We start from the raw sequence: 12,519 nt of genomic DNA, 5'->3' as shown, positions 1-12,519 counted from the left end.
CCTCTGACCCCCTTATGCAGGAGTATTCCGATGGCCCTACATGTCATTTACTACTGATAGCTTAAAGCCATTGCCACTGTTTTTTGGGTTTTTTTTCAACAGCTGCACCCAAAAGGGTGATAAATTCCAAATGCAGTTGGATTTGCAAGTTATAATCTTGAGAAGCACTTGAAATAGGTTTGTATGTGTAGAAACCAAGTTCCTAATTTTCTACGATAAAATTAGCATGATTAACATTTAATTCCTCTGAACAGAAAACGTCATAACATGATATAGTTCATGCACACCTAGATGTCTCCTGGGCTTTTGAAGTCACACAGAAGAAAAGGAGTTGTTCTTTATGAATAAAATACTTATCACAAAACTGCAGTGAGACTATACTTGTTACTTTTAATTCACACAACACCTTCAATGATCTACAATTAGGTCTGAGCCAAAGAGTAAATCTGCATTGAGGATTTAGAGACCAGAGGCATATTCTTATAGCTTATCTAATGAACAAGTAGAGGGCAGAAAGATAAATGAGGTGCTGCTTGCTTCAAAGCATCCAGGACTTTCCTTTTGAAGTAGGACAGTTGGCAGACATGACATTCCCACTGGCTTAAAACTTTGGTAGGAAGAACAGCCCATATCATAAGTGTAGAGAATTATTTAACTGATAACGTTTAGAATTCATGTCAGAGCTATGTAATTTATTCCTAACATTCAAAACAGAGTTTCCTCCCTCCTCCTTAATCATATTTTTAAAGAATGGAATAATTCATTTCTTGCCTAAGGAAAGAGCACATCTCATGAAAAAATACCAACCAAGGCCAGGATATTCATGTAATTCTCAACAATTAGGTGTGGAAGGCCAAAGTCAAGACCTACAACCATATTCCAGAGTAATTTTCTCAAATGGCACAGTACCCAGTTACCTTTTTAATCAGGAGTACTGATGTTTAAATGAACTCCTGGCCTCAGTTAGCAGCAAAACTATTCTTATGGCAATTTAGTGTACCTTGCAGATATCAGAGTCTCCCAGTGTCCCACAATGAGTTTAATGATCTCCAAGGACTTTGCTTGAATAACTTTATGATGTGGATATTCGGGTTACAATGTAAGCATAATCTTTACAATGGCTAAAGCTTCAGAACACAACTGGTCATTGAATTGGTCGGAGGACATGTGCTAGTTCTACCTGCAAGATACTTGCAAACCACCATCAGGCTGGCTCCACTTCAAATATGGTTAATATCTCCCTTAACCATCCTTCTGTTATTGCAGTATGTGTTAGTCAGCTGCTCATTGCTGTAACAAAATATCTGAGATCATCAATTCATGGTGTTAAATCATCAATCCTATGGTCAGTTGGCCACATTGCTTTTGGGCCTGTGGCCAGGTAAGATATCATGGAAGGAGTGGGAGGTGGAGCAAATCTGTTCACCTCTCGGAGGCAGAGAAGTGAAAAAGAGAAAGAGACTGGGATCCTATAATCCCCTTCCAGGGTGCACTCCAGCGACCTAAAGCCTCTACTAGGACTACCTGTATATGGTCCCATCACCTTCCAATGGCATCAAGATGAGGAATGTTCCCCTTTGGGAATATTTTAGATCCAAACTATAGCACTGTGATTGATGTTGCTTTACGAGTTTTAATCCCAGAGGATGACACTCTCAGCATATTCACTGGTGGAACCAACTTTCCAGTTACTATAAGTCAGTGGAAAGAGCAGAGGCCTGGGGTCCAGGCCTGCCTCTGTCCCTGACATTTTTTTTTTATTGGTTGTTCAAAACATTACAAAACTCTTGACATATCATATTTCATACATTAGATTCAAGTGGGTTATGAACTCCCATTTTTACCCCAAATACAGACTGCAGAATCACATCGGTTACACATCCACATTTCTCTGTCCCTGACTTGCTGGGTCATCTTGGACTAATCATTTGTCATTTTCAGAATAGGCTGAATAATACCCCTGAAGATATCAGGTCTTAATCCTTGAAATGTTTCTTTGTTTGGAAAAAGGATCTTTGCAGATGTTATTAGGTCAGGGATCATGAGATGAGATTATCCTGGATCATGTGGGTGGCCCCTAAATGCAATGATAAATGTCCTCATGAGGCCAACTTGAAAGATGCACAGAGAAGGCAAAGTGGAGGTGGAGTGTGGAGAGGTTTGAAGGTGCTGGCCTTGAAACCAGAACTAAGTAGCCACAAACCAAAGAATGACAGCAGACACCAGAAGCTGCAAGACACAGATCTCCCCTAAGAATCGAGAGGGAGTGTAGTCTCAGTGGCACCTTGATTTGGATTCAGTGATACTGATTTTGGACTTCTGGCTTCCAGAAGCATGACAGGAGCCTTGACATTGCAGGAGATGGAGACAGTTGATTCTTGTGATTCATGTAGTTTGTTCTAGGAAGTCGCCAAGCATGCTGATCCAGTGAATCCTGAACACTGCTCTCAGGGGAAGCACAGGATCAGGTCCCTGCAAACCTCTGCCGCAATAGTTTCAGCAGTTGATTGATATGTAATCTGATTTATGTGTGTTTTAAAGATACTTTATTTAACATATTGTTGGTTCATTAACATTGAATTCAACAGCACTGTAACTCATGCTAAAGGGACTGTCTAACCCACGTGTTCTCTCCCTGAGAAACGCCACAGCTTTCCTGAATCTAGGAACACTAGATGACACTTTAGCACTAAGCTTGGGGCCATTTCAAAAGTGAAATCATCAACAAAAAGCTTGAAAATTGTGAGAACATGACCCTACATCGACCACGAAAAGGACACATTACGAGAGCCAAGAGAAGAGAGCAGCAGCGTCCCTTGAACCCTGGAGTAACCTCAGCTGGGAACAGTCGTGTGCTGCAGCGATTCAAATTTTAGGCCACATTATGTGTGTCCCAAACAATGGAGAGAGCATCACAAGTTTTGATTTAGGGGTTGCAAATAAATTTTAATGAACAGGGGAATTCTGGAATACAGAACCCACGATCAAAGACAACCACACCCCTGTTTGACATCGTAAGTAACCCAGGTCCTCTCATTAGCTATGGGGTGGGAGCCTGTGAAATTAATATCCACTACAGAAAATAAAGAGTCTGCCTTTTTTTCCCTTCCTATCTAAAATGTAGTACTTATGTTTTTGATCTACTTGTTTAGAAAAATCGAATTTAACCTCCACAAGGGCAAGGAATTTTGTGCTCTATCATGCTGTACTTCAGCAGCAGCCAGAATAGCACCTCACACATAGTAGATGCTCAGCTAGTTGGAATCTGCTGAGTGAATCAAGGAATAAAAATCACAATTGAACTGAGACACATGGACGAAACTGTGACAGTTACAGTTCCACAGTTTTTATAACTTTACATATGTGAAGTTTCCCAGTTTAATTTTCCAGCTCTTTGGAAAGGTCTGGGGCTAGGGAAGCAGAATTCAGACATAGAATTTTCCCCACTGACCTAAGGATGGAGGATGGATGTTCTGAGTCAATTCTGGCTGAATGGTACCTTGTAGCAGACGAGGAAAATTTCTTCTCTAGTCACAAGTAGAAGAGAGTATCAGTAGCTGGATAAAGTTTGAGTTCTGGGCGAGGAAGCAGCTGATGTCATTTGGGAGATGGAGGTCCCAGACGAGGCGGCTAGGTAATAATCAACATCTCCTCCCTGTCTCTGCTCTCAGACACTGAGTTGACGACGCTTTTTAAATACTTTGTGAATTCCATTCGGATCTCCTCAGGGTCCTCCTCAAGATTGGAGTGCACCAGCTTCAGCTTGCTCAAGGGTGGCGCTGAGAAAGGAGAATAAGATGAATGAGTGGACTTGGAATCTTTTCTAGCTCCCAAGGGACCTGAGACTTGCTTAACTTTCTAAAAGTGTTGAATACTTCCTGAGTTGTTTTCCGGGATCACTTTGTCACCTCTGCTGTGTACGTGTCACAGGTGAGTTGGAGGTTTTTCTTGGGAAAAGGCCTCTCAAGAAAGACTGTCCCCAGTGGGACCAATAAATGGCCCACACCAGGTTTCTCCCCATCTTTTCGTCTACCTGCTGTGAAAGTGCCCATCCCTTGTCTCGATGGAAGGATGTACCTTCCATCCTGGCAGTTCTGATGGACATGGTGAAATCGACAAAGGCCTAGGCATGGCTAGTGTGCAGTAAGCGCACATAGCTGCTGGTTCAAAGACACTGCCTCAAGCAGGTGCGTGGGACATCTGCGGCAAAAGGCGGAGGTGAAACCCCAGCCTTCTTACACAAAGTCGGGCTCCCTGTGTCTCCTCCCGAGCCTGGTTTGTGATGTGCAATCAGCAGGCACTGGGTATCCTGTAGGAGCTGCTGGTGGACGAAGCAGGAGTACCACATCTCGATCTCCTTCAGGTGGCTTGGCATGTCAGCGTTGAAGACAATCACCACCCCGTGGGCGTCCTTCATCAGGGCCGGCCAGCAGGACTCGAACCTGCAACACAGAAAGGGAGTCGGAGCAGGAGTCGGGGCATCCTGGACTCTAGCTGGGCACTTTGTTTTAATTTTTATTTTGTGCAACCAGTTCTTGCATAGGTCAGGCAAGTTTTCCATCACTGAGCTACCTCTCCAGCCCTCATGATCACTTTAAAAATAATAGCTCAGTATTAACAATTGATCGGTGACTTCTAATTATATCATAACTCAATTGCTAAAGCATATAAAGCAATGTATGTGACCAAAGAACTCATCAAGCCCTCATGCATCCTGGGAACCAGGCAAGGCCTGACTTCATGGAACCTGGTGGGCACTGTGTGTGTGTATTTTAGCTGGGGATGGAACCCACGGCCTCGTGCATGCTAGGCAAGCCCTCTGCCACTTGTCCCAGCCTGGACGAAGTAGACCTTCTTTAAAGGAAACACACTGGGGCTGGGATTGTGTCAGTGGTAGAGCGTTCGCCTAGCATGGGTGGAACCCAGGTTCGATCCTCAGCACCACATAAAAATTAAGGCATTGTGTTGTGTCCATCTACGCCTAAAAAAATAAACATTAAAAAAAAAAAGGAAACATACTTAGAATCACCGCCACAGTCCCAGAGCTCGAACTCACACCTCGCGCTTTTGTTGTTGCTGATAACATGTGGGTTCTCAAATTCTAGGATCCTAAACATAAAAACAGTAGCAACAATACCACTATTTAGGAGGCATTACCCTTCTGGAAGGGCCAACAGCACGCAAAGTCACAGATGGGTGACGGTTGGTGACTTTTTGGGGTGCAGATAGGGCAGAGCTCACCTTACTCCCTGTGTGGGGTTGTATTCAGTGATGTCAGAAGATTCCGTCAGAAAGTTGGCCAAAACGGTTTTTCCACTCTGTGAAAATGACAGAAGAGTAGAAACAGCCCTGAGGTCACCAGGATAGAGGGCCCTCTGCTGTTTTGCTCTGGTGTGCTGGGCATGGCCTGGCTGGGAATATGGAGAGCACGGGAGGCCAGTGCTCCCTCTGCTGCTGGGGACTCCACCCTCACTTGAGTTTCCTGGCTGACTCTCAGTTACTTTATCTGACAACAGAAAAAAATCACCAGTGTGTGTCTCTCTCCACACCTGCTCCTCTCCACATTTTTAGGGAATCAGTCTGTTACAGACACAAGGCTCAAGGTCACAAAGAAGATCAAGGTCAAAGCTAAGTCCCAGGTCTGGGGATTCCTGGCTGATTGTACCACAATCTCAAAGCAAGCTGTTTTGGGCTGGGGCTGTACCTCAGTGGTAGAGCGCCTAACTTGCATGTGTAGAGGCCCTGGGTTCAATCCTCAGCACCACATAAAAATAAATAAAGATACTGTGTGTTTATCTACAACTAATAAAAATATTTTTAAAAAATCTGTAACTCAAAGCAAGCTATTTTTCCTTAGAACATAAGTAATTGATATTCCTATAAAAATAAAATCAACCCATCAAGAAACAGCCTTAGCTGGGCCCAGTGGCACATGTCTATAATCCTAGCGACTCGAGGCTGAGACAGGACGAGAGTTCAAAGCCAGCCACAGCAAGGGCGAGGTGCTAAGCAACTCAGTGAGACCCTGTCACTAAATAAAATACAAAAAAGGGTTAGGGATGTAGCTCGGTGGTGAGTGCCTCTGAGTTCAATCCCCAGTACTAAAAAAAAAAAAAAGCTGTTTCAGGAAAAAAGACATATAACCCAAGGAAAAAAAAAGAAAACAGCCTTCTGATCCCTCTACCTAAACCATCCCTATGTTCAACCCATTCCCTCCTTAAAATTATGATCTGTTTTTCAGATCTTTTCTCTATATTTGCATAATTCATTGAACAAATACTACATATGTGTAAATATAAAATGATTTTTTTCTCCCCCCAAATTATTCTTCAGAAGAAAGGCAATTTCTTACACTTGAGTTCTTATTTAAAAACCTCTCCAATTATGCCCCGCTCTCAGTTACTTTATATCGAACAACTGCTTGGCTAGAATGACCTGGATCAGAACTAGTTTGCAAGGCCTGGAGAAATCACTTGGTAGAATCAAAAACCTGAGAGTTGGGGGGAGGGCACACCGTCTTTAGAATGCAGCCTCACAAATTAAATGCCAGATAAAATAACACGGTAAGTGGCTTCCTTGTGGAGATCATGTTTATTTTTAGGATGAATAAATATAGTAAATGGTCTGAGGTTATAGGAATGAGTCCTGGGGCCTGAATACATTTCCAGGAAGAGTTTCATAACATTGATTTTTGTTTTTAAATGCTGCGTCCTAAACAACTTAGATGAACAGAAAAATATGCATTGGCAATCACGTTAAATTATGCAAAACAAGTGGCTCAAGTCATGAAGACAAGCCAGGTGTCAAAGGCTCAGATTAGAAGCTTGAATAAAACTGTCATTCAGTGAATGGAATCATATAAAATTTTCAAATTAATATATATCCTCATGGGCCTTTACAGGTATATCATACATACACATGACTATATGAATACATTAAACATGGGAGAAGTATATGAGAATGTTTCATCTATGTCCTTAAAGTTTGTATATACAAGTTGACCAAAGCCAATTTGAGCAGGGATGGGTTCTCATGAGAAAATGAAGAAACTGCCTGTTGGGCATATGAAGTATTTTTTATCCTATCCTAACACTACCTATTAGCAATCTTAAACTCTCCTCGTTCGTAAATTTTGTTGGGTAAACAAGTCCCATCTGTTTGTTTTCATGTGTTACTGTGATTATGAGGTTGAACATCTTCTCATACTTACCTGGCAATTTTATTTCCCAATTTTATTTGTGTGCAGCACTTTGGCTTGATTTCCTATTTAACTATTTCTCTTTTCTTTACTGATTTTTAAACTTTCCTTGCATGTCCTATTAATGTAAGTTGTAAATACTCACCCCAGGTGTTAACTTAGCTATCATTTCTTTTAAGCCTTTTTCATTTGGGGGGCTTTGCTTAAGACCTTTCCTAACTGCAGATTGAACACATCTCTTTCCATATATTCACCTATGCATCGACAGTGCTTATCCCTATGTGTGCCCTGGACCAACAGCACCACCAAAATCCAAATTCCTGGTCCCTCCTGGACTTAATCAAAACCCTGGGGCTGGACCTGAAAGATGTGATCTGGTGGGAGGGTCACAAGACCCAGGCTATGGTTTCAAAGATGCCACTCACTACCGTGGGCCTTCGGGCCTCGGCAACTCAGGGTTCCCCTCCATCGCCGCCCTCGGGCGGTGGTGAGGATCAAGGTCTGGAGGCGCCCAGTTCCTGTGAGGGGCCCGTCGGGGTGGGGGCTTTGGAACCGGGTTGCCACCTCCTGGGGGGCTGCCTGAGCAAGGCACAGACCCGGGGGCGGCCCCGCGCTCACCCGGGCCCCACTCGCCGCCGCCCCGGCTGTCCTCACCTCACAGGGCCCCACGAAGAGGATCTTGGCCTTCAGCATCGCGGTCCGCCCGGCAGCCCCCAGCGCGCGGTAAGATCGCAGCCCAGCGAGCTTGCAAGCCGCCGCGCTGATTGGCTGCCTTCGTTTCCATGACGACCGGGAGCGGCCCGCAGGGGCCGACGGGACACGGCCAGTTCCGGACTCGCAGAGCGCAGGAGCCAAGGGGCGAAATCCCGGCCGCGGGAGCGGTTCTGCGCCCGCGGCCCAGAGCTCGCCAGTCCCGCTTGTCGTGGCAAAGATGCTGAAAGTGGAATCGCGGGGCCCTTAACTCCTCCCAGTCATTGTGCGCGGTCAAACAGACCCCGAGGCCGATGAGCTGGGCTGGAACCAGGTCTCTGACCCCCTCATCACTGTGGCTGGTGCTGCCCACGTTGGGAGGGGGTTTACACATCCCTGGGCCAGCCCAGGAGGTCAGGAAACGCGACTCTGAGCTCAGTAAAGGGCGACACCGATCACCATTATTCCAATGATCTGGGAGAAACCAGAAGAGGAATGCACTGGCCATTAGGGCAGGGGCCTGGGAATGTTGCTGCTGAATTCAGTCCTTAGGTCCGTCTTAAATCACGGTGCCGGGCCATTTTAGTTTCATAGATAATGTACTTGCTTTTTTTTTTTTTTTCCATAAATAGTGATCATTCACTTCCGCTTCGTGGGGTGCAATCTCTTGTTTTACTGTTTCGCTTGGCTCAACTTGACATCGCTTCCTTCCTTCCGTACTACTTGAAGTTTTCATTCCAGTGAAGAGATAGACAACAAGAGAACTTCTGTAGGAGTGCGTGATAATCTACTGTGCATCCTTCAGTATTTTTCTCCGTACATCTTAGACATCCCCGTTCTACGCAGATCTATATCTCTGACCATCTGGGAGAGCTTGCTAAAACACGACTATTCCAATTTTTGGCCAAGTTTTTAAAGGATGACAGTAGGCATTCGGTATTTTAGATTTTAATCCTTCTCTGTAGAATTTAGCACATGACCTGGAAATTATTGAAAACTTACAAGATTGAAGAAGAGAGAGAGAATTGCTTTGGAGGGAATGCTGTTTGCTCAGGTCAGGTCAAGTGGAGGTGGGAGAACCGGTGTTCTCTGGAGTTTGGGCAGCATGATGATAGGTGAGAGAAGCTGTAGAGAGATTTAGTCCAAGGGGAGAGAGAGAGGAAAGAAAGAGAATGTTTTGGGAATAGCCAAGGGAACAAGAGGTTTTCCTAGGAACCTGAATAGGAAGGAGTTGGCTGTGAGTATTTTAGATCTTGCCTATGAGAAGCCCCCCTGGAGAGGTGGATTCCCCAAAGAAGGCGACTGCTGTTGCTTGGCCTAGAGGTGAGGCTACGGTCTGCGGCAGCTGCAGCCAGAAACATGGTCATGCATCTCCCAGGAACCGCCGTAAGCTTCCCAATGAGATAAAAATCAGCATCAGAGATCTCCTACTTCCAGAGAGCACCCCCACTGGGTTATATCTGCACCTATTAAATAAAAATCGTTACTTTACAATCATGTGATCATATCATGTATTATTCTGTCTTGGTTTTCTTTAACAACACATTGTAGAAACTGCTCCAAGTCATTTGTCATAGTTCTGCTACATTATTTTAAGGTCCTGTACTATTTTATAGTCTGATATACCATAGTTTATTCAGATTTTTTTTAGTGTTGTGTACTTAATATGTTTCTAGTTTAAGGTCATTTGAAACAAGACTGCAATAATGTATGTCTATTTTTAGGTGCTTTTACTTCTGTGGAATCTATGGGACAGAAAGAATTGCTGGGTCAAAGGATATGTGTATTTTAAATTATACATACATCTATATATCTATATATATATATATTATATTGCTAGATTACTTTGACATTTGGCAGTTTTAACTGCCTTTGTCAATAATTTATATTTTATGACAGTTGGATCTTGATAAACAGCTTCTGCAGAGTAAAGAGGAGTCTTTGTTGGAGGAGGTTGCAAAGAGAGGGAGGGGAAGAGTTATGTTGCAAAACTGGGGCTTGGAGTGATTATGTTATTATCCTTTATCTCTTTCAACATAGTAAGTATATTTAGTTTAAAGTTTACATCTGATAATTCAAAAATCTGGAGTCCTTCTTGGACTGTTTTTATTATCTGATGTGCATGTTTTTCCCCCTTGGTTACTTTATGTTTCACAAGTAACATAATCACTCCAAACCTCAGTGGCTTAAAACGTCAAACATTTATTATCTCATGATTCCTGTGGATCAGAAATGTGAGCAGGTCTTGCCTCCTGTTCAGGTTTCTCAGGCTGCTGTCGAGGTGTTGGCTGTAGCCGTCGAGGTATTGGCTGTAGCCGTCTCAAAGCTTGACTAGGAGGATGGACTCGCAGGTCCCCTTCTTTGGGTTTCAGCAGGATGCTTTCCGTGTTCTGTTGGCCTGAGGGCCTCAGTTCCTTGTTGGCTGTTGGCCAGAGACCTCCTCACTTCCTGGCTGGGTGGCTTCTCCATTGGACAGTTTGCAGTATGGCAGCAAGCACGTGACAAAGTGAGACAGCACGGGCCAGATGGAAGCCACGGTGTCCTTGTAACCTAATGTTAGAAGTGACATTCCACCACTTTAGCTACATCCTGTCACCAGGTCCACTCCTACTCAGGTCCGGGGGGATTGCCAGGGTGTAGGTGTCATTGGAATCATCTGAGAGGCTGCCTAAGACCAGAAGGGATTGTGAGATGCTCATTGTAAAATAGCATCCATGGAACAACAGCTTTTTCATGAAGAAAACAAGAACATGGCTACAGGTCAGTGCAGCTCTTGATTACAACGAGGAGTTTGTGCTTCCTGTAAAGATTGCCTAAGTAATTTGGACAAACCATTTTACTATGGGCAGAGCAGGGGCTGTGGCTCGGATTCAAATCTTCACAATTTTTGCATTTATTTGAAGATGATCCAAGATTCCTAGGTGTGAGAAACATGGATTCTTTCTGGAAAAAGAGACATCATACTTGGTCATCAATTATTTATATGATTTTTGAACTTACTGTGTCTGGTATACAATATAAAAAATCAAATATGTAAAAGATATAACAACCTAGGAAACAAATACATAAATTAATAGAAGCAGGCCAAGAGGGACTCCAGATTTTTGATTATCAGATCCAGACTTTAAAACTAGACAGTCACAGTGGGGCATGCCTGTAATCCCAGCGACTCTGGAGGCTGAGACAGGAGGGTCCCAAGTTCAAAGCCAGCCTCAGCAACTTAGTGAGGCCCTAAGCAACTTCGCGAGAGTGTCGCAAGCTATCCATAAGCTTTGTGTGTAAGCTATGCGTGTTGGAGCTATATGAGCTTACAGGTCTGGCATTGCACGCTGACTGGGCTGTGCCATGCAAGTGCCCCTCTCCTCTCCTTCCCATGATCCCACACAGCACCTGAGGTGGGTGTGACTTGCCAAGATGTCAATCAGTCTTCTGACCACAGACATCAGGAAGCAAGACTCCATCTTGAAACCTTGTCCCCTGCCTGAGGACTCCAGATTTTTGAGTTATCAGACATAGACTTTAAACTGAATATACTTTCTATGTTGAAAGAGATAAAAGATAATAATATAATCTCCCCAAGCCCCAGTTTTACAGCGTAACTCTTCCCCTTCTGCTCTTTGCAACCTCCTCCAGTCAAGATTTGACTCCTCTTCACTCTGCAGAAGCTGTTTGTCAAGAACCAAATATCATGAAATATAAGTTATTGACAAAGTCTGTTAAAACTGCCACATGTTATATTCTACCAAAAATCTTTTGTCTTTTTTTTCCCTATAAATAAAGGGATTCATGGGGCTGGGGATGTGGCTCAAGCGGTAGCACACTCGCCTGGCATGCGTGCGGCCCGGGTTCGATCCTCAGCACCACATACAAACAAAGATGTTGTGTCCTCCAAAAACTAAAAAATAAATATTAAAATTCTCTCCCTCTCACTCTTTAAAAAAATAAATAAATAAAGGGATTCCGAGTGCACTCGCTCTCTTGACTTCCAGCGTGGAAGAGGAACCCTGAGGTCACAGAGCAGTCACGCCCTCAGTAAGAAAGTTACTTCTATGTCCTGGGCTTTTTCCTTCCTTGATGTTGCAGGCAGCTCTTGTGAACCCAGTTCATCTCGTCAGCGTGGGTCGATAGCGAGGTAAGAGCCTTTCTCAAAATGAAAACAGGCACCACTGAGCCACATCCCCAGTCCTTTTTATTTTATTTTAAAATTCTGAGACAGGAATTTTAAGTTGCTTAGGGCCTCACTAAATAGCTGAGGCTGGCTTTGAACTTGCGATCCTCTTGCCTCAGCCTCCCAAGCCTCTGGGATCAAAGGCATGTGCCACCACTGTGCCTGGCTCTTGATGTGGCTTCTTGATGTAATCAGAGAAATGCAGCAGCAGGAGATGTAGGAAGCTGCTGCTGGTGGAACACAGCACGCTGTTTTACAGTAACTGGATTTTTTTTTTTTTGGAGTAGAAAGCGCACACTCTAAAATAACAATAAAAAGTATAGAAGAGTAAAAATACAAAACCCAGTAATCTGGTTGGATGTGCTTTATAAATACGTGACTGGCAGGACAGGAGGCTCCTTCACATTTCTATCACCACAAAACAGGCAAGTAACTATGTGCTCCAACGTCACTGGGCAATAGG

The 12,519-nt window shown here is 43.9% G+C and overlaps 1 protein-coding gene across 1 annotated transcript; it reads right to left on the bottom strand.

The window, feature by feature from the left end:
* Positions 1 to 1,681: 1,681 nt before the first annotated feature.
* Ift22 (intraflagellar transport 22) lies at positions 1,682 to 8,011 on the bottom strand. The gene is made up of 5 exons (XM_046427064.2): positions 7,853 to 8,011; positions 5,242 to 5,318; positions 5,020 to 5,109; positions 4,240 to 4,442; positions 1,682 to 3,779 (listed from the first exon to the last, which is right to left on the bottom strand). Exons 1-5 carry the CDS (start codon positions 7,889 to 7,891, stop codon positions 3,631 to 3,633), a joined length of 558 nt encoding a protein of 185 aa, XP_046283020.1. The 5' UTR covers positions 7,892 to 8,011; the 3' UTR covers positions 1,682 to 3,630.
* Positions 8,012 to 12,519: the final 4,508 nt, after the last annotated feature.

Source organism: Marmota monax, unplaced genomic scaffold, assembly GCF_021218885.2.
Source record: "Marmota monax isolate L192 unplaced genomic scaffold, Marmota_monax_Labrador192_F-V1.1 WCK01_AAM20220418_F8-fsc00341, whole genome shotgun sequence".
Taxonomy (NCBI): domain Eukaryota; kingdom Metazoa; phylum Chordata; class Mammalia; order Rodentia; family Sciuridae; genus Marmota; species Marmota monax.
This window is presented reverse-complemented; position numbering and strand designations above follow the sequence as displayed.

What these genes read in the sequence shown, in the direction of transcription:
- Ift22 (XM_046427064.2), bottom strand. Translation starts at nt 7,891, where the DNA reads ATGCTGAAGGCCAAGATCCTCTTCGTGGGGCCCTGTGAG. An exon ending in GACTGTGGCGGTGATTCTAA is followed by an intron (nt 4,443 to 5,019) that starts GTATGTTTCCTT and finishes TCTGTGTTGCAG; the next exon opens with GTTCGAGTCCTGCTGGCCGG. An exon ending in CACAGGGAGCCCGACTTTGT is followed by an intron (nt 3,780 to 4,239) that starts GTAAGAAGGCTG and finishes CTCCTTTCTCAG; the next exon opens with CGCCACCCTTGAGCAAGCTG.